Source organism: Pan troglodytes, chromosome 11 (assembly GCF_028858775.2).
Source record: "Pan troglodytes isolate AG18354 chromosome 11, NHGRI_mPanTro3-v2.0_pri, whole genome shotgun sequence".
Taxonomy (NCBI): Eukaryota; Metazoa; Chordata; class Mammalia; order Primates; family Hominidae; genus Pan; species Pan troglodytes.
In genome coordinates, this window is record NC_072409.2 from 9,118,793 (window position 1) to 9,145,113 (window position 26,321).

At 54.4% G+C, this 26,321-nt stretch overlaps 1 protein-coding gene across 1 annotated transcript; it reads right to left on the reverse strand.

The window, feature by feature from the left end:
- Nucleotides 1–13,591: 13,591 nt before the first annotated feature.
- LINC02913 (long intergenic non-protein coding RNA 2913) lies at nucleotides 13,592–23,942 on the reverse strand. The gene has a single exon (XM_016961829.4). The coding sequence runs from the start codon at nucleotides 19,122–19,124 to the stop codon at nucleotides 18,426–18,428; it is 699 nt and encodes a 232-aa protein (XP_016817318.1). The 5' UTR covers nucleotides 19,125–23,942; the 3' UTR covers nucleotides 13,592–18,425.
- Between the last annotated feature and the right edge of the window lie 2,379 nt (nucleotides 23,943–26,321).

Sequence of the window (26,321 nt, forward strand, 5' to 3'; positions counted from 1 at the left end):
GAGCTCGGAAATGCCTGTCGCGGAGCCTCGGTCCATCCGCCCCTCCCAACCGGTCCGGCACATCCAGGCGCACACACATCTGTCCACAAACACACCCTCCCTCACACACACACAACTCACACACACACCAATTCACACATACACAACTCACACACCAACGCACACGCACACAACTCACACGCACACCAACTCACATACACATCAACACACACACACAACTCACACACCAACTCACATATGCGCTCACACATACACAACTCACGCACCAACTCACATATGCGCTCACACATACACAACTCACACACCAACTCACATATGTGCCAACTCACATGCCAACTCACACACGGACTCACACACACACCAACTCACATGCACACCAACTCACACATACACAACTCACACACCAACTCACACATACATAATTCACACCAACTCACATGCCAACTCACACAACTCAACTCACATGTACACCAATACACACACATACACAAGTCACTTACACACCAACTCACTAACACACCAACTCATACACATCAACTCACACATACACAACTCACACACCAACTCACACATACACAACTCACACACCAATACACACCAACTCACACATATACAACTCACATCAACTCGCATACACACCAACTCACACATCGACTCACATACACACCAACTCACACGCATACCAACTCACACATACACAAGTCACTCACACCAACACACACCAACTCACACATACACAACTCACACTAACACACACCAACTCACACAACACAACACACACACCAACTCACACATACAACTCACACTAACACACACCAACTCGCATGCACACCAACACACACAACTCAACTACACACCAACTCACACACCCTTACACATACACAACTCACACACCAACTCACACCCTCACCCCAACACAACCTCACACAGATACAACACACACACCAACTCACACCCACACACTTTCACACACACCCTCACACACCCTCACACACACCAACTCCCATGCACACATCCTCCCTCATACACAACTCACAGACCCATGCACACACCCTCGCCCCCACCCAACACAACCTCACACATGCACAACTCACACACCAACTCACATGCACACACCCACACACCAACTCACACGCACACACCCTCACTCCCAATGCAACCTCACAACTCACACCAACTCACACACCCTCACACCAACTCACACGCCCACACCCTCACCCCAACACCTCACACATACACAACTCACACACACTAATGCACATATACACATCCTCACACACATTTACATACACCCCTGCTCACAGACACTCTCTCTGGCTCTCTCACACACACACACACACCCTACCCCCCACTAGGGCTCAAGGACCCCTCCAGTGTCCTCAGGGCACTGGCCCAGGGAGCAGCAAGGAGGGTGATTCCCAAATAGCAGCCCCCAGAGCCCCGGTTCTGCCCCCAGAGAAGCTCAAGTCCAGACACCAGAAGGACCTCCCTTCATCCTGAAGACATTTACATGAGGAGAGCCACTTCCCCGAGTGACTCAACATGCACAGATCTGGAGGGACACACACACGCACACGCAGAGGGCTTCTCTAGACAGCTGTGTGCACCCCTCACTTCCGGCTCAGGATTCCCAGGCTCCAGCCCGGCCCCAGCAATCCAAGTCCTTCCCATCTATGCAAAGCTCAGGGGTGCCTCTGGCTTGTGGGGGCCTCATGGAGCCATATCCTGTTCCCTCATTCCAGAGGCTTTCCCTGCCTAGTGGGGCAGCTCTGGGGCCAGGAGAGCGGGGACGGCCCCAGCCTGAACCACAGGGAAGTGGAAACCCTCAGGGAAATTCACACTCCAGCTGCCTGCCAGCCAAGGACAACACACATTCATACATGCGCACCGACACGTGTACACAGTGACACGTGTGTACATACAGCCCCATACTCACCCTGACACGTAGGTACACACTTGTCAGAGGCGTTCGAACCAAAGTGACTCCATTTTGAGTGAGGGCTGGAAAACGAGGCTGGGACCCGCTGGGCTGCATTACCAGAAAGGTGGGTATTCCGAGCCCCTAGAGGTTTATGGTTAAGGGAACAAATTAATAATGTTTACTAAAACAGACCCGGACTTAGGACTGTCCAGATATCGCCATATCTGAAGAACAAAGGCATTCCTAATTTTGCTTTAAAGATAATAATATCGATTCTTGCAAAATATCGTAATTAAGAAAATTAATCCTTTATCACAAACCCTTGTAGCAGAGCAAATCTCCCCATATATACAAGCATTGTACCTAGGGTGGATGCGTTCCTCGTTCCTCCTCTTACTTTCAGGAACATCCTACTCTGTCTACGGAGTAGCTGTCTTTTTACCACTATCCTTTTTTTTTTTTTTTTTTTTGAGATGGAGTCTTGCTCTGCCCAGGCTGGAGTAGCGTGATCTCAGCTCACTGCAACCTCCGCCTCCCAGGTTCAAGCAATTCTCCTGCCTCAGCTTCCCAAGTAGCTGAGACTACAAGCATATGCCACTACACCCAGCTAATTTTTTTTTTTTTTTTTTTTTTTTTTTTTGTATTTTTAGTAGAGACAGGGTTTCACTATATGTTGGCCAGGCTGGTCTCAAACTCCTGACCTCAGTTGATCTGCCCTCCTCGGCCTCCTAGAGTGCTGGGATTACAGGCGTGAGCCACCGTGCCCAATCCCTTGTACTTTCTTAATAAACTTGCTTTTGCTTTTCACTGTGGACTCATCCTGAATTCTTTCTTGCGCGAGATCCAAGAACACTCTCTTGGGGTCTGGATCAGGACCCCTTTCCCGTAACACACTAACACATACACACTGAAACTCACACACGCACTAATATACACTCCCCTACTCCCACTGGTGCACACACACCAGCACACTCACAATGACACGACACACCCAAGCACACACGGACACAGGCGCGCACACACGGACACAGCAGTGTGTAACTCTGGGTCTCCGGTGGGTCTGAGTGGTCTGCTCCACGGTGGGTCTCTCCTGAGGCTGGAGCCTCCTCTCAGAAATGTGTCTGCCCCCAGCTGCCATGTGGCCTAAAATCCTGACAAATTAGGAAAGATTCCTTTAAAACCAGCACTTCGGATTTTAGGCTTAAGCAATATTTGGAAAATGTGAGGCTCAGTCCCCCAGCTCGCTGGGCTGTGGGCCTGTCACCTGGCGCGCGTGGGGGCAGGCAGGAGGAGGGGGCTGGCTCGTGGTATGGGGCGAGTCCGGGCAGATTTGGGGCACAGGCAGGCACGCGGACACCCCACCGCTGAGAGCCAGAGAGACAGCAGAGGGCCGTGGGGATCAAAGACAGGGCTCTGGAGGGACCCAATCCCCACCCACTCTCTCTGCAACCCTCCCCAAGGGACTTCACTCCCGCAAACCTCAGTTTCCCCATCTGCACAATGGGTGTGAACCCGGGACCCACTTCATGGGCTAATGCGAAACTTAAATGACACCGTACCAATTAAGTTATAAGCCCTGGAAGCCCAAGAAAAGAAAGCGGTGGTGCGATGGGGGAAAAACCACCATCCCCGGCTTCCCGCGTGTAACGGGGCCGAAAATAACCAGCATTTTCCTTTTCTCTGCGGCTGAAGCCCACGCTTCCCAGAGGACCGGGCCTGCTTATCAGGAGCAGAGCGGCTCGCTCGGCTGTCTCCGCCAGAAGGTGACTGTGGGGGCCCGGCTCCCCTCCTGCCTCCAGCCCGACTCCCACCAGGAACACACCGGCTCCTCCCCCCGCCGCCCCTTTCAGGTTTCCGCCCCACCCCCAGCCCGCAAACAATTTTGCATATATTTAAATCTCCTCTGCGAGTTCCCCCTCCCCCGGAAAAAGAGAGAAAAGAAATTACAAAGGCCGTCATTTGTCTCCGTCCCCGCACCCCATCTATCAGGGCCCGGAGCCCGTCGCCTCGAATGAGGCGCGCGCCCGGGACGGCCGCTTTAATGGGGCGCCGCGTGTGACTGTGCAGCCGCGCGGCGGGCGCAGCCGGCCGGCATTTGCATACATATTAAACGGAGCAGTAAAAAATGCAGACATGCAAACCATTTGGACGGGCTCCTCGGCGTAGAGCCTGCCAGGAAATCAATCTTCTGGTTTCTTAAAGGCAGCCTGCTCGGGAGGAGGTGGCGATGCCACACAGCCCGCAGGCCGTGGGAGGGGGCCATCGTCTGTCCATCTGCCTGCGGGAGCAGCCGTGGGGGTCCTTCCTGGCCATGGAGGAGCCACCTCCTGGGAGCCAGGGGCCGGGGAGTTGAGTGTGGTGGGTCCTGGCTCAGCCGGCTGTGTGCCCTGGAGTAAAAGGGGTCCCCTCTCTGAGCTCCCCCTCACTGGGTGCTGAAGATATTTCCTTTCCCTTTTGCTACTCTGGGGCTTAAGGGACTAACCCAAGATCACTGGGCCCCTCTGTGCAGAGCCTGGGTCTCTAAGCCAGGTGCGAAGAAGGATGGCCAAGAACACAGGCTCTGGGGGCGGGCGGCCTAAATTCAAAGTCAGGCTTCACTCCCCAAGAGCTGTGTGATCTTGGGCAAATGCATCAACCTCACTGTTTCCCGTAAAAGGGGGATCAATATGCCTCCCTCTTCGGTATGTTGTTGGATTGAAATAGGTCAGCCTTGTAAAGCACTTGGCTCATTGCCTGGCATGTAGTAAGTGCTCAATAAATAGTGGTAGAACAATGTGTAAGAGGGCCCTTGGTGTTATTGGTATGTTTTTCTTGGTGAATAGCCCTCTTTATATCTGCATAGTGTGGCAAGCCACTCCTCCCAGAGCCTCCTTACCTGTAAAATGGGGTGTTTTGATTTTCACGGGAACTGCTAGCTGTGTTCTAGAAGGCACTGGGTCCCTGCTGTGTGCTCCCACCCACCCGCTGATTCCAGCCAGGTGTGGCCAAACTGGCGCCTCTGAGGGCTGCCCACAGCCTGTCTTAGGCAAAGCCCAGAGCAGGGATGGGGGCATACCCCCAAACTGACCATACATCTGTGGGGCCAGGAAAAGGCAACTGGCCCTGAGCCTCAGCCGAGTGAGACTGGGGCCTCTCTGAATTCCACGGCACAGATGAGGAAACCGAGGCTCAGAGAGGTGTGGCAAAGCCAGGGAGCTTGAAGGTGGTGCTGCTGGGATTCAAGCCAGGTGTGCCCAACTGCAAGGCCGCCTCCCCAGAGGTCCCCCAGAGAGGAAATACTGCCGGCAGAGGGAGGAGCTCATCCCACAGTGTCAGGGAACACAGCTTCCCCCCAAAGGAGGGGGGTGCTTGTGGAGAAAGAGCTGAGTTTTGCGTCTGAGCCCAAGTGAATATTTGGTACTCATGAAGGTCCTTCCTTTTTTTTTTTTTTTTTTTTTTTTTTTTTGAGATGGAGTTTTGCTCTTGTTGCCCACGCTGGAGTGCAATGGTGTGATTTCAGCTCACTGCAACCTCCAACTCCTGGGTTCAAGCGATTCTCCTGCCTCAGCCTTCAGAGTAGCTGGGATTACAGGTGCCCATCACCACGCCCAGCTAATTTTCTGTATTTTTAGTAGAAACAGGGTTTTACTAAGTTGGCCAAGGTGGTCTCGAACTCCTGACCTCGGGCGATCCACCCACCTCAGCCTCCCAAAGTGCTGGGATTACAGGCATGAGCCACCGTGCCGGTTTGGTCCTTCCTTGAAAAGACCCAGAGGAAGAGGAGAGAGAGGGTTTTCAAGAACCAGCTCAAGTTTGGCCTTCATTCATTTACTTCATACTCCCGGAAGCGAGGAACAGAGGTGACCAAGGTCCCCAAGACCTGGCCGGGCAGTGGGCAGTGGGAAGTGGTGGGGAGTTAATGGCAGGATGGAGGGGTGCACCTAGACCAGTGGGTGCACTGTCCTCTCTGAGACCCTGGGGATTAGGTGAAGAGGCCAAGCCAGTGCATTGGGGTGGGGGGGCTTTGCCTTCTGTTGGGAGAGGGTCCCCTGTGGTTCAAAGCTTCCCAGCTGAGTGGCAATGTGACCTCCCTGCTGTGTGTGGGAGTTGCAGCCTAGAGTTATGGGAACTAAAGAGGCCAGACCCAGAGCCGTGGCCCAATTCACTGGTGTCTTGCTGTGTGACTTTGGAAAAGGCCCCGCTTCTCTGGGCTGGGGTGGCTGAGCCAACTGCACCCCTGCTCTGTCTCTCAGGGAGCCCCTCTCTTTCACTCTTGACCTTCAGGCTATCTGGGCCTCTGTCCCTCCACCTCCCTCTGCAGCCGAGTGCAGGCCGCCCCCACTGCCCGGCAGGCAGCCCAGCCGGGGTGGAGGAAGCCGGCAGGGCGGGAAAAGGCGGGAGGGGTCCGAGTTACAGGAACCAGCAGGGCCATTGCTCAACTAGGGAGCCTGGCCGCGGGCCTGCCTCGGCCCCCACCTCTAGCAGCCCGCCCTCCTCCTAGCTCTGCATTGCAAACATTCCTCGCCAACCTCGGGTTGCTGCAGCCCCGGAAGGGGGAACTGCAGCAGACACAGCACCAGGCCGCCAGAAACACTTAACCCCTTCGCTCCTTCCAGGCAGAGCCTTCAGGGGGAGGAAGGAGGGATCTGGGCGACAGCCGCGGCAGTCCTTCCCAGCCTCTGGGTGACCGGGTCAGGTGATTTGCTGGCAGGCCCGGCCACTGATTACCAACCTGGATCAACAGGTTGCGCGTTCATGACTCACCCAGCAGACATTTCCGGAGCTCCCCCTGGGTGCTGGCAGCAGGCATGAAAATCCAAGAGCGGCCCCAGCATCGGGGGTGGGATGCGGGTCTCATGAGCAGACGTGTGTTTTAGATCATTACAGTGATGAGAGCAACCAAGACGTGCAGGGTGAGCCTGAGCACAAACTAAAGTGGCTCAACTCATCAGGGAGGGCTTCTTGGAGGAAGCGACACTTAGGGAACCCTGTGAGAGCAGAGGGAGAGAGTTCCAGGCAGAGGAGGCAGCAAGTGTGAGGCTCTAGAGGGAAGAGAGACGTTCTCATGTTTCAATCTGTGTTTCTGGAGGAGAGAGAGGAAGGGGAGGAAAGCCCCAGGTGGGAGAGCTTGGCCCATGCCAGGTCCCAGAAGGCCGTGAGGCAACTCCCAGCATGAACCGTCATCTGAGGTCAGTGAGGAGCCGGGGAAGGGCTTATGTGTGGAATGACATGGTCAAGTTTAGCTCTAAGCCCTAAGACGCCTTGAATAAAAAACAGAACCTTGGGCTGAGCGCGGTGGCTCATGCCTGTAATCCTAGCACTTTGGGAGGCCAAGGCAGGTGGATCACGAGGTCAGGATATCGAGACCAGCCTGGCCAACACGGTGAAACCCCGTCTCTACTAAAAATACAAAAATTAGCTTGGTGTGGTGGCACGCACCTGTAGTCCCAGCTACTTGGGAGGCTGAGGCAGAATTGCTTGAACCCAGGAGGTGGAGGTTGCAGTGAGCCGAGATTGCGCCACTGCACTCCAGCCTGGGCAACAGTGCAAGACTCCGTCACAAAAAAAAAAAAAAAAAAAAAAGCCTGGGCTCAGTGGCTCACACCTGTAATCCCAGCACTTTGGGAGGCCGAGGTGGGTGGATCACCTGAGGTCAGGAGTTCAAGACCAGCCTGACCAACATGGAGAAACCCTGTCTCTACTAAAAATACAAAATTAGCCAGGCGTGGTGGCACATGTTTGTAATCCCAGCTACTCGGGAGGCTGAGGCAGGAAAATCGCTTGAACCTGGGAGGCAGAGGCTGCGGGGAGCAGAGATCGTGCCATTGCACTCCAGCTTGGGCAACAAGAGCGAAACTCGTCTAAAAACAAAAACAAACAACAACAAAAAACAAAAACAGAACCTTACTGGAAAGAGGCCGCTAACATATTTTCATGTACAAACCAAATGGACTCTAAGACCAGAACACCTGAACCACGCCAAAGTGCCACCAGCCGGACACGCTTCAGATGGCAGCTGGGCCTGGTACTAGGCTCTCCTGCAGCCCACATGGCCATTCTGCCATCCCAGGCCACATAGAATCTGCAGGCTCAGGTTGGTTCTTCCTCCTGGGTTGGGGTCAGCACCTCCCATCTCCCAGACACCACTCCTGCATACAGCTGGAGTTCAATAAATGCAGCAATTAATCAGAGTGTTAAAGTTGGGAGGGGCTGAGAGATCATCTAGGCCCACAGTCTCCTCGCTTTTTTATTTTATTTTATTTTTGAGATGGAGTTTCACTCTCGTTGAAGACTCAGAGAGGGAATCCCTGGCAGGGGGGCCTGGAATTTACAGCCAAGATGCCCACAGAGCATGTCCAGAGAGGAGGCCAGCACACCCAGCTGCCCAGAACCTCGGTACCCACAGGAAAGACCCCAAAATCTCCCCACCAAAGCTCCCTTCCTTTCCCTACCTCTCACAGGGCCTGTTCTCTCTATACCTGGTCTATTTGTTGGGACAGCAAACGTAGCCGGAGTTCCTCTAAGTCCTGCTCAGCCTGGTGAGACTTCCAAAGGAAAACATGCCCAGAATCCTCCCTCTGTTGAAAATCATGCCCCAACAGGACAGGAAGGGGCCGGGCAGTCTCCATGCCTGCACATGCCCCCAGCAGAAGAAAGGGCTGAGCTCCTCCCAGGCTCCTCGGGGATCACCCTGCGGGAGGCCCCAGCAGTTACCACAGTCTGTTTTGTGGCTCAGGGTCCACTGTGTGTCACTGGATCCTTCCAGGCAATGGAATTTCTAGAAAGGTTCCTTCAACCTGGGACACCACCACCTTGGTGACCCGCCACCAACTCTGCCATGTGAAACACCTTACAGGCCTTGTGCTGGGCCAAAGACTCACTCTCCGAATCCTCATCACAAGTGGTGAAGTTTGCTGTTATCATCCCATTTTGCAGATGGGAAACTGAGGTCCGTGAAGTCACTTGCCTGGATCACACAGCTCATGACCAGTATGGGTCGGCCTGGGACATAGGCATTCTGGGGCTCACCACCAGGTGTTCCACGTGTCACCACTAGACCTCCCAACCAGGGAGCCCTGCCGCTGCCCCAGCCTGGAGACGTGACACTTCTCCCAGCCAGGAGGCTCCAGTGAAACCAGGGATTCCCCAGGCTCACCCTGACTCCTCATCTTGTTAACGTATTTAATCCTCATCCTGTACATGAAATAAATATTTCATCTCATCTATTTATTATTTGTTTATCGTGGGCATTTATCCATCCTAAGTTTACTCTCTGCTCAAATCTTCTCCACACGGGTTCACTCAGGTTACCAATTTTGTCTCAGCTTCCATCAGGCAGAGCCGCGTGTGTTGCCATAGCCAACATCACAAAAAAATCTCATTTCATGCATTTCATAGGCATGAGTGGTCTGACTTGAAAATATCAGTGGAACCTGCTCATGGGGGCAGGGGTTGCATAGCACCCTGAGGCCCATGAGGTACCTGGTACAGAGTGAGCACCCAGGAAGGGAGGCTGGGTTATTAGTACCGCTGTTTGCCAGGGCTTGGTGTGGCTGATAAATTCTTGGTCTCTTCCCCTTCTCTTCATATCACAGGTTAACAGGTTCACTTCCCAATGTTACTCATGTCTACAAAATGGTAAGAAAAAGCAACTGTGCAAATGAGGCAAGTTACATGTCCTGGTACCAAAGTGATGGTTACTAAGGCAGTTGGCCTCCAACACGGTCTCCAAACGATTCGCACCTCCTGGCATTCACACATTTCCACAATCAATCAGGCTGGCCTGCATAACCAATAGGATACTGAGGAAATGACTGCATGTGCTGTTCAAGGCTAGGTCATAAAAGGTACTGCAGCTTTAGTCTCACTCTCTTGCATCACTCACTCTGAGAAGCCAGCCACCATATTGTGGGGAAACTCAAGCAGCCTGCTGAAATCTGCATGGCATGGAGCTGAAGCCTCTTTGTCAGCCATGTCAGTGAGCCATTTAGGAAACAGATCCTCTATCCTCAGTCAAGGCCTCAGATGACCACAGCCCCAGTTGACATCTTGATGGCAACCTTAAGACAGACCAGCCAGCTAAGCCACATCTGAATTCCTGACCCACAGAAACTGAGATACTAAAATGCCTGTTTTAAGCCACTAAGTTTGGGATAATTTGTACTCCACAGTAGGTAAGGAACTAATACAGAAACAGAGACACCTTTTAGTTATGAGAGCCTTCCACCAACTATGTTCCCAAAGTGTGTTCCTTGGAATGCTGATCCCAGGCTTTGCTCTGTAAAACCAAGATCAGTTGAATGGAGGCAGACTGTGGATTCCAGTCTCCTGTTCAAGATTCCCATGCTCCTTGGCATATTAAAGTAGACCCCTCCAGGCGAGGAAGCTGTTCCCTTAACATAGCACTTCTCAGGGGCCTCTGACCGTGGAACTCCGGTGTCAGAGCCTCAGAGCACGCTTTGGGACACAGAGCCAAACTGTCATGGCAACTGATTCCTTGAATACTTTAAACAATTGTGCCCAATACAAAACTAAAAATAGGCCAGGCCCAGTGGCTCATGCCTGTAATCCCAGGCACTTTGGGAGACTGAGGCAAGAGAATCACTTGAGGCCAGCCTGGCTGGGCAACATGGTAAAACCACTTCTCTAACAAAAACAACAAAAGCCAGGCATCGTGGCACATACCTGTCATCCAAGCTACTTGGGAGGCTGAGGCGGGAAGATTGCTTGAGCCCAGGAGTTCGAGGTTCCTGGGTGACAAAGTGAGACCCTATCTTTAAAATTAAAGGCTGCGGTGAGATAAGATCATGCCACTACACTCCAGTTTGAACAACGGAACAAGACCCTGTCTCTAAATAAATAAATAAAAATAAAAATAACTAAAAATACTCACAGCCTAATATCCAGAGTCTGACCGGGCATGGTGGCTCATGTCTGTAATCCCAGCACTTCAGGAACCTGAGGCGGGAGAAACATTTGGGGTCAGGAGATCGAGACCAGCCCAGCCAACGCGGCAAAACCCTGTCTCTACTAAAAATACAAAAATTAGCTGGGCGTGGTGGCAGGCGACTGTAATCCCAGCTACTCAAGAGGCTGAAGCAGGAGAATCGCTTGAACCTGGGAGGCAGAGGTTGCAGTGAGCCGAGATGGCGCCATTGCACTCCAGCCTGGGCAAGAGAGAGAGGCTCCATCTCAAAAATAATAATAATAATAATAATAATAATAATAATAATAATAATATCCAGTGTCTGACCTACAGCATAAGATATAAGGATGAGATGGCTGCTCCGCCATGATGGGCCCCTAGCTCCTGGCTCCTTTTCTGGCTGAGGGGCTGGTTTGCCCTGGGCCACCTCTGGCCCCTCCCATCTTATTATTATTATTATTATTATTATTATTATTATTATTTTGAGATGCAGTCTTGCACTGTTCCCTGGGCTGGAGTGCAGTGGCGCGATCTCAGCTCACTGCAACCTCTGCCTCCCGGGTTCAAGCGATTCTCCTGCCTCAACCTCCCAAGTAGCTGGGATTACAGGCACCTGCCACTACGCCCAGCTAATTTTTTGGTTTTTTTTGTGGTTGTTGTTATTTTTAGCAGAGACGGGGTTTCACCATGTTGGCCAGGCTGGTCTCAAACTCCTGACCACGTGATCTGCCCTCGGCCTCGGCCTCCCAAAGTGCTGGGATCACAGGCGTGAGCCACCACGCCCGGCCTACTCCCATCTTACAATGAGAGGTGTTGGGCCAGGGTCTGGCCAGGGACCTCAGCCCATTTGGGGAGCACTTGGGATTCAAACTTTGAACCCCAAACCCTAGTGCCAGCTCCCATCAGCTCTGCCACACAAGGACACATGGGACACATGGGTTGGGCTGCACCCTTGAGCCCCCACCCCTTCGTGGTTGCTGCATCTGGAACACCAAGGCTGGGTATTTCTCAGTGGGAATGAAACCGTGGTCTTAAAACACGAGCCACTGGAAAATAGCATTTGATATAGAAAAATTCATTTTACAGCAACTTTTTAAGAGTGGATCCACCCCCTTCAGCAACGGAAGGCCGTGCTCAGAAAACCACATTCTTTCAGGTCCCTGGGGCTGCGTGGGGGTGGGAATAGAAATCTGTCTACACGCTGCAAGGCAGAGGTCTTTTCGTTTGTTAAAAACATAATTTTACCCTCATGTTGCTTCGTGTTTCCTGGCACACGCATTCTGGGGCTCTCGGGCCTTTCTGGAGGCATCTCTGCAGACACCAAGTGGCCTGCCCACTTCCCTCCATCCAGAGGCTCAGGCGTGGGCACTGAGGGTGAAAAGAATTCGTGACACCCTTACTACAAAGAATGTGGTCCCAGCTGGCACAGCCTCCATCTCACCTGGGAGCCCCGGCCAGGCCTGCTCCCTCAGAACCTGCATCTGAATGAGACCCCACAGCGAGACAAGGCACATTAAGGTTGGGGAACGCTTGGATGCACCCTGGTTGCAGGGTGCCCTCGGCCTGCCTCCTAAGGGGCGGCCACATCTGCCTTCCTCCCTCCCCTTCCAGGGCCCCTGTCCCATCACAGACCACTCCTCAGAGGGGCTCCAGAGGAATTTCCCAAGACCCATTTCCATGTTTATTCTATACCACAGCATCCCTCTCTCATCACAGAAATCCAGCAAGATGATCATTGCATCACATGGTGGGAAGTCAGGAGACCTGAAAGAGAGGTGACAGCGACATGAAAGACACTTGGCCCTTACAGAGCACTCCCAACCCAGGAGGGAGACCCTGGGACCCAAGGGCTCAGAGAGGGGAAGTCGTCTCCCCAAGGTCAGCCTACTAAATGGCAGAGTCAGGGTGATCCCACAGCCACTGAGTTGTCCCTGGATACCCTGCTGTCCAGGGAAAGTGGGAGTGGCCACGGGGATGGTCAGAACTGCACCTCCATCCAACTGGCTTAGCCCAGCAGTTCCCAATTGGGGGTTCCGTGGAGCAAGCCTTCAAAGGCTCTCTGGTGCGGGGACTGGCTCCATGCTATTCACAGCCTCTCCCAGTCCCTGACGGTCACTGCACCTTTACTGCAGGCCAGGCTGCCCCAGGCTTCCTCCACCACATTTCTTTGCTTTGGGTGGGATGGTGTCAGCCCACTGTGCCTGTTCAGTCTGCTGGGAGCTGATGGGAGTTAACAGGCATCATCTCTGCCCTTCAGTAACCCAAAATGAGAACGCTTATGTTACTTAACAAATGCAGTTTGCTCGTTGGGCAAACATGGGCCTTGGGGCAAATAACAGAAGAAGGGACTTTCCCAGTGGGAACAGAGAGAGGAATTAGTTGAGAAATTTGAGGTGCAGAAGGGAAGGCATTTGTCTGGATTATTTTTCAGCGGTGGTACCTGCTCTCTTATCCTTTTTTTTTTTTTTTTTTTTTTTGAGATAGAGTCTTGTTCTTGTCCCCCATGCTGGAGTGCAATGGCACGATGTCTGCTCACTGCAACCTCCACCTCCCAGGTTCAGGTGATTCTCCTGCCTCAGCCTCCTGAGTAGCTGGGATTATAGGTGCCTGCCACCACACCCGGCTAATTTTTGTATTTTTAGTAGAGACAGGGTTTCGCCATGTTGTCCGGGCTGGCCTCGAACTCCTGAACCCAAATGTTTCTCCCACCTTGGCCTCCAAAAGTGCTGGGATTACAGGCGTGAGCCATCGCACCTGGCTTTTTTTTTTTTTTTTTTGAGACGGAGTCTTACCCTGTTGCCCAGGCTGGAGTATAATGGCGCGATCTCAGTTCACTGCAACCTCCACCTCCTGGATTCAAACGATTCTCCTGCCTCAGCCTCCCAAGTAGCTGGGATTACAGGCATGTGCTACCACGCCTGGCTAATTTTTTTTGTATCTTTAGTAGAGACAGGGTTTCACCATGTTGGCCAGGCTGGTCTCGAACTCCTGACCTCGTGATCCGCCCATCTCAGCCTCCGAAAGTGCTGGGATTACAGGCGTGAGCCACCACGCCTGGCCCATCTTTTCTTTAAAATAAAGTCTTTGTTTCCCCACTCCCACCCAGCCCTGCTGGCGATGGGGGCGGCCACAGGCTGCCCTGTGACGCCCAGGATGGGAAGGGGCACCTCGTGCACTCATCCTGGGGGGAAGGGGCACCTCGTGCACTCATCCTGGGTTTTCACTAGATGCTCCTCGCCCCCCGTTCTCTTGCAAGCTGTCCTCGAGGACATGTGGGCTCTTGTTTGCAGGTTTCAGGGGAGCCTGGCAGAATCCAGCCGCAGACACATTTGAATTTCTTGTAGAAACCTGCACCAAGCGTGGGGGTGCGGCCAGCCCAGAAGCATTCCAGGGAGTGGGGTCTCTGTGGGGCTTCCACCCCAGCTGCTTTCCCTGGCTCCTCCCAGGCAGACCTCTTCCCTCCCCTACCCCTCTCACTTCCACCCCACAACCACAGGAGATTGGAGGCCTTGCAGATACTGGTCGGGAGAGTGCAAAGGTTAAAGGTGAGAGCTGGAAGGTCAGATGGATACAGCAGGTGCTGCTATCAACTGGCAACTTCAGCTCGCAGCCTCTGCCCCAGACACATTTTCTCCATCTGCCAGCAGCCTGGAGGAGGTGGGGTCCCCAGAGCCCATGACGGCCGGAATGCGTCTTCTCCATTCTGGACTGGAAGCCACCTCTGGGCACAGCACAGGATTGCAGGGGAGGGACACAAGGGCTTCTTTTTTTTTTTTTTTTTTTTTTTTTTTTTGAGACAGGATCTAACTGTGTTGCCCAGGCTGGAGCGCAGTGGCACAATCAAGACTCACTGCAGCCTCAACCTCCCAGGCTCAAGTGATCTTCCTACCTCAGCCTCCAAGTAGCTGGGACTACAGGTGTGCACCAGCATGTTCCACTAATCATCTTACTCTTTGTAGACACAGGGTCTCACCCTGTTGCCCAAGCTGGTCTCAAACTCCTGGGCTCAAGTAATCCTCCTGCCTCAGCCTCCCTAAGTGTTGGCATTACAGGTATAAGCCTGGCCCACAAGGGGTACTTAGAAATGGTTTTTACGTGTCTAGTAGCTCGACACCCAGGTTCAGAGGTCTCCAGGACCATGGGCCAGGACATTCTTGGGAAGGGAAAGCCAACTGGGTTTCAAATATGGCTTAAAAAGGAGTCCACTTTGAGATGTAAAAGATGCACCATCCATTCACAATGAACGACCTGAACTCTGATGGGGACACACCGCCAGGAGACTTTTGAGACGGAGTCTTGCTCCATTGCCCAGGCTGGAGTGCAGCGGCGTGATCTCAGCTCAAAGCAATCTCTGCCTCCCAGGTTCAAGCGATTCTCCTGCCTCAGCCTCCCGAGTAGCTGGGATTACAGGCATCCGCCACCACACCCGGCTAATTTTTTGTATTTTTAGTAGAGACGGGGTTTTCCCATGTTGGCCAGGCTGGTCTTGAACTCCCGACCTCAGGTGATCCACCCACCTCAGCCTCTCAAAGTGCTGGGATCACAGGCGTGAGCCACTGCACCTGGCCAAGAAGACTATTTTTAAGCAAGGTCTGTGGAGGTCTTTTCAGTGATTTTGTATGGGATGGATCAGTTCTGCAGCCCTGGGTGGCCCCTCTTAGGCCCATGTGTTCACAGTCTGTGGATGTATCCCCCTCTCCTGGGAGATGTAAGCGACTCCAGGGCAGGGACCATGTGTGGTTCACGCTTGTTCCCAGAAAGCTCCCCCAGTGCCCAGCTGCCAGAACTCAAAGTCTGTCTGGGGTCGGGGATGTGTCTCCCCCACCAAGCTGAGCCTTGCTGAAGACCAGGACTCCATCCTGCCCACTGGAGCACCCGGGGCTCAGGCCCACAGCTGGGCTACTGACTTTTCTCACTGTGGGACCTTCAGCCGGGCCTCTTAGCTCCCTGTGCATCTTCCTTATCTGGGAAGTGGCAGTTTCATCTAGTTGCACCTCATGGGGTGGAGGTGAGGATGACCTGGGCTGTGAAGAGGCTGGCATGTCACAGCGCACAGACCTGCCCACAAGTGGGGCCTTGCTGTCTGGCACTCCCCATGCAACGCTGGACACAAGGAAGGTGCTGGTACTGCCTGGAGTTCAGGCAGATGTTTTTCCAAAATAACATTTCTTTCTTTCTTTTCTTTTCTTTTTTTTTTTTTTTTTTGAGACAGAGTTTTGCTCTTGTTGCCCAGGCTGGAGGGCAATGGTGCGATCTCAGCTCACCACAACCTCCACCTCCCGGGTTCCAGCCATTCTCCTGCCTCAGCCTCCCCAGCAGCTGGGATTACAGGCATGCACCACCATGCCCGGCTAATTTTGTATTTTTAGTAGAGACGAGGTTTCTCCATGTTGGTCAGGCTGGTCTCAAACTCCCAACCTCAGGTGACCCACCCGCCTCGGCCTCCCAAAGTGTCGGGATTATAAGTGTGAGCCACCATGCCTGGCAACAACATGTCTTAAGTACAGGGATAACAATGGTGTGTTATTGGTGGGAGATGTGAGGGTTTGCTTTTGTTTTTTGTTTTTAAGGGAAAGCTTGACATTTCTCTGCTTTATCCCATTCCCCAGCAGACTCACACCAACCAAGCTCCTGCTGCCGGGACAAGCACTGTACTGGGCCACATATTAATGAACAGGAATTCAGGACATTTGGAAACCAACTTCCAAAGGCTCCAGGGTAAGGAGAGAGAGATGATCTCCTGGGACCCCGCCCTCCTGCCTGAGCCCAGAACCCTAGAAGCCAGTCCCAGCTGCGGACACGTGCCCACGCCAGCCCCCCACACACGGTGCTCTCTGAGTCCAGGCATGCTCTTGGTCTTTTGAGGAGAGAGATTGATTGTGTTAGGGACCTTACAGCTATAAAATCCATCAGCCTGTATATGGACAGACATTCACTCAGGACAAACAAAACCCAGCAAACTCTAATATCCACGTGCAGGGCCTCTCCGGCAGTGAGTGACGGCAGTTTTGGTCTTTTGGCGAGACATCAAGCAAGACACTTTCCATGCAGGAACTCAACCTGTCCCCATTTCACAAGTGAGGAATCCAAGGTTCAGAGACGTCAAATGAGACTCCCAAGGCCACTCAGTGGCAGGGCCAAGCTCTAACCCTGAGAGTCTCTGATGATAACCCCGGTCTCACCAGGACACCTGCTTAAACCCCTCTGAACCAGGGGTCCCCCAGGAGATAAGCAACAGGTAACAAGTGCACATATGAATACCCAGGCCAGTCATCACATAGTAAGGTTATATGTACTGAGAAAACTTCTCAGAGTGGGAATCAAAGTGACAAAGATGGAAATTTTGAATCAGGTCACGCAAAACCGAGTGACTCTAGAAGAATGCAGCTTCTCTGAGACTGAGCTAACTCCGGCCAACTTTTGCCTGATTCCCAGATAAGCAAGGAAAAGGTTGCGGGGGCAGACAGCAGTTCAGAGGCCTCACTGGTTTTAGTATAAGGGCCTGAGAATGGGCGGAGGCGGGGAAGACTCAGGCTCTGAGGCTCTCTTGGGGTGGGGGTGTCTTAAGCAACTGTGTGAGGTGGGAGCCAGAAGTGGACTCTTGAGCCAGACAAATCTGATGTTTCTTCCAAGCAAGCCGTGTGACCTCTCTGACCCTCAGTCTCTTCATCTGAAATGTGTCCAGCAAAGCTTTATTGACTAGCTGCTCCATGCGGGGCTGATGCTGGGTGCCAGGGACTCAGCAATGAACGGGAGAGACCAGATTGGAGCCCTCACCAAGCTCACTCCTAATGGGGAGACAGCGAATTTGGAGATGAGCAGATTCTGCCATCAGCTGTAAGGAAATAATGCAGGGATGAAATAATCCCTTTCTCGGGTGGGGCTCAGGGTGGGCATCCGAGTCAAGGCTGAGTCCAGCACGGACCCCGGGGTGAGCGCTCAGTCGGCGGAAGCTGCTTTTGAGGCTGCAGAAGTTCTATTACCATAACCTGAGTAAAACGGGGCTGCCTTGGGGGCCAGTCTCATCACGGTGTCACCCTCAAAAAAACACCAGTCTGACATCCCCAAATCATTGAAAAAAAAGTTTAAATCTTCCCGAAATCTTTCAAAGAGACACCAAAGGGGAAATGGTTTGCGTACCACACACAAAAGACGTTTTCAAGCCTCTCTGCCGGGAGGTCTCATGGTAGTTGCCTCTGGAATATCTCCCTTCCCGCTCCCTCCTTTTTATCCTTATCAGAGAGGTGGGAGCGCCGGGCCTGGCCCCAGGAGACAGGGGACTGGGCTGGATCCAGCCTCTGTCCTCCCTAGCTGTGGGCTCCTGGGTGCATTGCTTAACTACTCTGTGCCTCAGTTTCCTCATCTTCAAATTATAGCTAACAATCGCACCACCTGCAAGGGGCTCTTGTGGGAATTCTAGGAAATAATCCCCATGAAGTGCATGAGAGAGGCAGGCACACAGCTAGACTATTGACGTGTGGGCTACTAATATGATTTCTCTCTGCCTCCCTCACCCACCTTTCCTTTGCACCCCACCCCAGTTAGGAGCTCTGGGCAGTGCCTCCTATAGGTCAGTATGTGTTTTCTAGGTCCCACCGCTCAGCGGCAGCTCCACCCACTGTCCCAGACAGCACAGGGAAAAGGCCAGGGATGGACAGGCAGAACTGGGAACTTTCTTAGGAGGGGACAACAGGGCCTGGGACCATGTTTACCCCTGCCCCCTCTAAGGCTGCATCCTCTCTTAGGTGGGACACACAAAGGGCAGTGTCCCCCGGGCATCAGTGCTCTGACGGCAGAGCCAAGCGAATGTCCCCTTAGGGCCTGCCGATGTGCTGGGGAAACGTGGTTCCCCACCCATGAGGCTGCTGCTTGCTCCAAGCCTGGGTGCCATGGCCAAGATGGCTCTACCTGGCTGCCAGGGTCACAGAGCAGAGGATTCAGATGTCTCACTTCCTGAGGGGCTCCAGGCCAGGCCCTGGCAACACAGCTGTGAACAGCCATGTGGTTCCTGCCCTCATGGAGCTCACAGCCCTGTGTGCAAAGCAGGCAATCAGGGCCTAAGCATGGGGTGCGAAACCCAGAGTGGGCAGAAGAGGACGGGCTGGGCACCAGAGAGGACTTCCCAGAGGAAGAGGCACTGAAGGGAAGGGCTCGGATGGGAAGAAAAGGGGTTCCAGGCAGAGGCCACAGCCTGGGCAAGGGCCTGGGAGAGAAAAGTGGTGGGTTCAAGGAGCTGCAGGCTTCCTCGCCCACCTCCCCCCACAGGTGAGATTTATCGCTCAAGGCCACATACGCCATCTCACGTGGTCCCCGCTGCCACCTGGAGAGGTCAGAGGGCAGGAACTCTTACTCCCAATTCACACTGGGACAATTCCCAGCTGGACTAGAACCCCGATCTCCTGACTCCTGGCTCAGGTGAGAGTCAACATGCAAGGCTGGGCCCACAGCAGCCCTGGCATTTGACCAGCAGCCAGGTAGGCCCAATTTTCATCACCTGCCTTTAACAGATGAAGAAATTGAGGCTTAGGGAGAGCACAACACCCCTCAACTGCCGCAGTTTTTGTCTGTCTGGGGGCCCTAGGACAAGCCTGAGGTGCGGAAAAGCCCTCCCTGGGTGGGGCAAGAAACAGAGCTGGGAACAGGGGTGACTTGGGGTGAAGGAAGGAGGGGAGCGGGGATGGGTTTTGGAAATCCACACTGGGCAGGGAAAGGCGAAGGAATGTGGGTGAGACGGGGTGCGCCAGTCCCGAGAGGGGCCCAGGGCCTCAGGCAGCCCCCTCCCTCCTTGCCTCCCAGGTGAGACCCTAACTTCGCGGAAGACGACACCCCTCAGCTGGGCGGGGAGGAGGGCCACCGCCTCCTGGCCGCCCAATCAGAGACATTCCCAGTCTGATGGCGGAGGCCGCCAGGGCCAAGGGCTCCCAGGGCCTTCCCCGGGGAACCCCCGAGACCTGCCCCGGACTCGGAGGCCCACCGCGCATCGCCCGCCCCCAGCCTCATTAGCACCGACACCCGTCGTCCTCCCCTCGGTTTCCGATGGCTCCAGAATTTAAAGGTTAAATCCTAACCTCGTCTCAGCAGTTTCTCCCGGCTTTGCCTACCCAGCGCCAGTTGCTGGTAATTATATGCATCTCCGAGCAGCCAATCAGCTGTCAGACTGACAGATACTGATCTTTTCGTTTTATTTTTAGCTCTGTGCTTCCCCCTCTAGTTGCAAAAAAAAATTCTGTTTGTTCTGTGTGCTGCTGCCTCGCTCCCAGCCCTGCAGCCGGCTCTCATCTCCGCCAGCCAGGCGGGAGCAGGCAGCCGCCGGGGCTGGAGCCTGCGGTCCCCGCCCGAAAGCGGGGAACAGAACGTGCCCGCCGCCCCCGAGCTGCGGACCGCCCTGCCCAGAGCAACCCCCGGGGCTGCCATGGGGAAGGGAGGAGGCCGGGGCGCTGTGGGCACCTTGGATGCAAACACCCGAGGAGCTGTGCTCAGTCTTGGGGGCCACGCACGGGTGGAAGCAAGCCCGTACCTGCGGGCTGGGGGCTTGGAGAGAAAGACACACACAGAGACAGCGAGAGACAGAGAGACGTACACAGGCAGAGACAAGCTAGACTGAGGGCGGAGGGGGAAAAAGACAAGCACTTCCCCCCTGGAAGCACTCGTCCCCCATCCCCCAGAACCGAACAGAAGGGGTCAGGAATGGCCTCAGCCCCGCCCTGGAGTGGGGCTCAGAGGGGAGTTTCCAGCCCCGGGCCCCCCAGAGCTCGGGCCGGGAACCTGGGCCTCCCCTCCCAGGTCTGCTGCCTCATCTGCCACGGAAGGGCGAGTGAAGTGCTCTTCAGGGTCATTTGTGAGTTGTTCTGGAAGGTTCTGTGGGCCTTCCTGGAGGCTGGCAGGTGTAGGGGCCTGGCCGGAGGGAGGCCGCTATTCATACAGCTTCTCTGGAGGGAGAGACAGCAACTGAGGGCCAGGGAAGCTCTTAGGTCCCAGTGAGTCTCCCAGACAGTGGAGGGGTCTGATCCAGGGGGGCCGGCGCTGAAGAGTGATGGGAATGATTGTGAAGTTTCCTTCCATCCTCGCGGCTCTCTACAATTTGCAAAGTGTTCCCTTTGCCCCAGTGGCCTCTCCTTCTGCCCCACAGTTAGCTCCAGAATGGAGTGAAATAGGGGTCTGGGAGGCCTGGTGAGGCTCACCTGTTTTCTGATGGGCCCTGGGGCCGGCGTCGGGGGAGTGTGGCCTAATGGTTCCGGCTTTGAGGTACAACTCACCTGGTTCAAGCCCCAGGGCTGCTGTTTACCAGCTCTGCGACCCTGAGTGGATGGCTCGAGCTCTCTTGGCCCCAGTGTCCCCACTGGGAAGGTGGGCCCCCACCCCACCCTGCACCCCCACAGGGTGGCTCAGGGCCAGAAGTCACTCCGTCTGGGTGCTCCTCCCGGCCCCGGCCTCCACGGGCCCGGCACACTTGTGAGCAGGTATTATTAGCTTCTCCGTTTTGCGGATGGGGAAACTGAGGTTCATGTGACTCGTAATTGGCAGAACTGGGACTAGAAACACCCCCCCACTTTTGGCTTCCTTTTCTCTGACACCACAGATGGCGCGCTGAGAAAAAAGAGAAGAGCGGGAGAAGGGAATTAGGAGCCCGAGAGAGATGGAGGGAGGCAGAAGCGCCGTGATCAATTACTTGGGCTATAAATTTCTGCTGTTTTGCAAAGTGAGCACACAACCTCCGAGAGGCAGAGCTCCCTGGGCAGGCTCTGGAGAAACCAAACAGAGCCAAGCCCCGCAGCAGGCGCTTTTGATGGTGGGAACCGGGGAGGGAGAGGGGTCGAGCTCAAGGGTGGGTGGGACAAGCTGGGGGTGCAGCAGAGGGGGCCAGGGGAGGGCCAGAGGAGAGGAAGGAAACCCAAGTGTCAGTGAGCTTGGGAGCTGTGGGAGCCCCCTGGGGAGGGATCGGCCTCGTGCCTCCCCGGCATTCTCTCCCGCTGCTGGGGGTAGGAGAACCAGGCCTGGGCACAAGATCGTGGCCCCCTGCCACTGCATTCGAAGCTGGTACAGGGCCAGGGCGGGGGCGACAGGGGGCAGGAGGCCCTTTGAACCTCACCTTCCTTATCTGTCAAATGGGGATACTGATGACATCCATCCCCAGGGATTGGTATCTAGGGTATAAGTGGCTTAGCCTGGGGCCTGGCACACAGCAAGGAGAGTTGTTGTTGTAAATTTTTTGGAAGATTACCAAGGGCAGAAGGGTTTGGTAACTGGTGGTTTGGAGACCAACTTAATTATTTAAAAGGTGGAAAGTGGTCCCCGCTGGGAGGAAGGGTGATGGAAAGAGTTTCCCACAGTGGGGATAGGTTGGGCAGGGCATTAGACCTGTCTCTTGGTCTGCCAGACATGGAGGGGCTGTGGACAGGGGCCAGGATGCTGTGTGTAGCTGGGAAAAGAGGCCAGAGCCAGCTGCCTGGACTCCACCTTTCTGGAGCCCTGCAGTGGCTCACTTAGGAAATGAGCCGGAAACAGAGGCCGGCTTCTCTCTTTGGAATCCGAGTGCCCCAGGGAACATGGGATCCTGGGAGCAACCCCCTCAGGGCCTTCCACACTGTGGAACTGCAAAGAATGTGGCGTTCCAGAAGCGGCCCCTGTGTGCTCAACCTTCTACTGTGTAGGAGGAAGTTCACAGTGAGCCAGCGCGGGCCCTGCCCACAGGGAGCAATTTGTCAGGGAGAAGGGAAAAAAATAGATACACCTGACCCCTGAACCTTGGTCTTTCAACCCCAGACAATGGTCAAAGTAAATGGGAGGCCGCAGGATGGAAGAAGAAGGCCACAGACTACAGACACGAGGAAGGAGGAAAGCAGGGGTGGGAACCTGAGGGCAAGGGGTGAAGCCCAGAGTCACCGTAAATCAGAGCCCCAGAGAAGATGCCCTGAGGTTCAGGCAGGCGCTAGGTTCAGGGCCGGAGGCAGACACTCTCCAGCTTCAGGGATCCCAGGCCAAAGGCACTGGAGGAGCTCTCTATTTTAAAGGAGCCCTGAGATGGATTCCTTTTCAGTGGAAAAGGACTTCCCCTGGATGGGGATGATGAAAATGTTGACTTAGTCATAACAAATGTAAGAAACAGCCCCCGAAGAGAAGTTTATTTCTTGCTTGCATTACAGTCTCCTGGGGGCTGGTGGAGGGAGGGGCAAGGGCTCTGCTCCATGTGGTCACTCAGGGGCCCGGGCCCCTTCACCCTGTGACCCTGTCATCACCTAAGGCCTTATCCTCCTCTGCTGCAACCATGTGGGAGAAGAAAGAGGGAGCATGGAGGATAGCATGGAAGGATGCTTGTGGACCAAGCTAAACCAGGAGCAGAGGAGCCACATCATTTCAGCTCCCGTTGCACAGGCCAGAGCCGGGTCATGTGGCCACTCCCAGCTGCAAGGGAGGCTGGGAAATGCAGTCCAGCTGCATGCCCAGGAGGAAGCCAATGAACCAGGGTTTGGTGAAAACATAGCAATCTCTACCTCAAACGCTGTCCTCTTCAGGTGGATGAGTTGACATGAAGCGATACTAACAAAGTGCCCACTGTACCTGGCCTCTGACCTGTGTGCCAAAGCTGCTCATCTGGAAACCCAGAGGCTGGTCACCTTAGGGTCAGGACAGGCCTCTGAAGGCTGCTCCTCCACCTCCTCTGGAAACTGTACCTTAAAGCATGCCAGCCTGGGCAACATGGCGAGACCTCGTCTCTACTAAAACAACACAGCAACAAAAATTAGCCAGGTATGGTGGCTGGCACCTATAGTCCCAGCTACTCGGGAGGCTGAGATGGGAGAATCCCTTGAGCCCGGAAGGTCAAGGTTGCAGGGGGCTGTGATCACGCCGCTGCACTTCAGCCTGGGTGACACAGTAAGATTCTGCCTCAAAAAATAATAAAAGTAAAAATAAGTGTGCAGAGAAGGAACAAGGGGAGTAGAGGAAAGTTTTTTGGTCTAAGGAGAGCAGCTAAAGCCTTTATCAGATTCCCAAAAATTTGAAGCAAAAGGACTTAAAGAAAAGTGGACCACTGCCTATTAAAGCAACAGCCTTGGTACCAACACATTGGTCCTTATGAGCCCAACTACACAGAAGCTGAGGATTCCCCAGCTGTCATCCCCTCTCCCCAACCAGGCACGCCCCATAGACCTCCAGGGTCAGGGCAGGGAAGGCCCCCACCGATCCTCAGCAGCAAACACACCACCAGTCCAAGTCAGCCACGATGACCAAAGCAGCCACAGGGCCTTGGGGCGTCAGCATGGGAGGCGAGTTCAGCCGTGCAGTTGGAGAAACTGAGGCCCAGAGAGGGGCCATCTTGCCCAGGGTCATGCAGTGAGTTAGAGCAGAGTCGGGTGGCATTCAGTGTCTAACCAGTCAGGTTTCTGTGGTTATAAGCAAGAGAAATGGACTTCGTTTGACTTGAGCAGAAAGGGGCTTTATCATCAGACCAAGAGGGAGCTCAGAGAATGGAAGCAAAGGCTGGAGATCCAGGCGGGCCTCGGTGAGGATGGGACGAAACCAGGGCATCTTCCAGAGCCAGGAAAGACTCAGTGACCACCCCAGGGGTTGGCCATCAAGAATGAGGCCAGATGGGCATCTATCTTCAGGGTAGGACAGCTGGTGACCAAGATGGGGCTCCAGGCCTGCTGTGGGTTGAATGTGTCCCCCAAATTTCATGTGTCATGGAGAACTTAATCTCCAATGGGGCAGTATCGAGAGGTGGGAGCTTTAAGATGTGATTGGAGCATGAGGGTTCTGCCCTCAGGAATGGATTAATGCATTCATGGATTTCAATGTATTAACGGGTCATCATGGGAGGGATGGCTTTATAAAAAGAAGAGAGGCTTGAGCCAGCTCATGGGCCACTCTGCCCCCTTGCCATGTGATGCCCGGCACTGCCTGGAGACTGCACAGATCCCAACCAGCAAAAAGGGTGTCACCAAATGTGGTCCCTCGACCTGGGACTTCTCAGCTGCCATAACTATAAGAAATACATTCCTTTTCTTTATACATTACCCAGTTTCAGGTATTCTGTTATAAGCAACAGAAAACAGACGAAGACAAGGCCCATCCCTTGGCCAGGCAGGACAGGGGCATCTAGGCTGACAGCACACTCCCCAGGCTACACACACTGGGGGAGGTCCCCATGAGGCAACTGGGGGGCTCTTGCCAGAAAAGGGGGGCTTGGGTGCTGGGCTGGCCAAAACAGCAGATGTCCACCCTGGCCTCCTGCACCGGGGTTGTGCAATCAAAACAAAACAAGCACGGGGCTGGTTTCCTGCAGCCAAGAGCTATGGGCTGACCAGGGAGTCCGGCCCAGAGCACAGCCGAGAATCAGGGAAAACAGAGGCTCTCTGCAAGCTCGCTCTGCAAACCTGGGACCCGGATTCCAGGCTCTGCGGCTCCCTCAGGAGACTGGCAGCTCCCTGAAGGCAGTAAGGGAGGCTCCTGGCCCCACTCCAAGCTGGGCTTATGTGGGGCTCGCTCAGGCCAGTCTGTGGAGATGTCACAAGCCAGGGATTCACACTGAAGGAGGAGCTGAGGCCGAGGGCTGGGGGTCCAGGTGGAATTTATCCCAGGGGGCTGGGAGGTGGAGCGGGGAGAAAGTCCAGGAAGTCCAGAAGGGCCTGACTCAGGAGCTCAGCGCTGGTTTCACTCCCCACCTCCCCACCCCACCCCCACCCTGGCTCTGGGGGGAGGCCAGTGGCGATACTCAGTGTTCATGCTGGCAGGAGCGAGAAACCAGAGAGAGAGGAGGGATGGTGCGACGGTCAGTTTCCTGTGTCCACTCAGGGGAGGCTGCAGTCCCCACCTCTTGAATCAAACATGAATCTCTGTGTTGCCAGGAAGGTATTTTGCAGATGCGATTAAAGTCCATGATTGCCAGCCGGGGGCGGTGGCTCACGCCTGTAATCCCAGCACTTTGGGAGGCTGAGGCGGGTGAATCACTTGAGGTCAGGAGTTCGAGACAAGTCTGGCCAACATGGTGAAACCCCGTCTCTACTAAAAATACAAAAATTCGCCAGACATAGTGGCCCATGCCTGTAATCCCAGCTACTCGGGAGGCTGAGGCACGAGAATCATTTGAATCCGGGAGGCAGAGGTTCCAGTGAGCTGGTGCCATTGCACTCCAGCCTGGGTGACAGAGCAAGACCCTGTCTCAAAATAAATAAATAGTCCATGATTGGTTGACTTTAAGAAAGGGAGATTGTCGGCGGGGTGTGGTGGCTCACGCCTATAATCCCAGCACTTTGGGAGGCCAAGGCGGGGCGGATCACGAGGTCAGGAGATCGAGACCATCCTGGCTAACACAGTGAAACCCCATCTCTACTAAAAATACAAAAACATTAGCCGGGCCTGGTGGCGGGTGCCTGTAGTCCCAGCTACTCGGGAGGCTGAGGCAGGAGAATGGTGTGAACCCGGGATGCGGAGCTTGCAGTGAGCCAAGATCACACCACCGCACTCCAGCCTGGGTGAGAGACCGAGACTCCATGT

Bases quoted from the DNA above. Each gene is read 5' to 3' on its own strand.
- LINC02913 (XM_016961829.4), bottom strand. From the start codon at position 19,124: ATGGCGTATGTGGCCTTGAGCGATAAATCTCACCTGTGGGGGGAGGTG.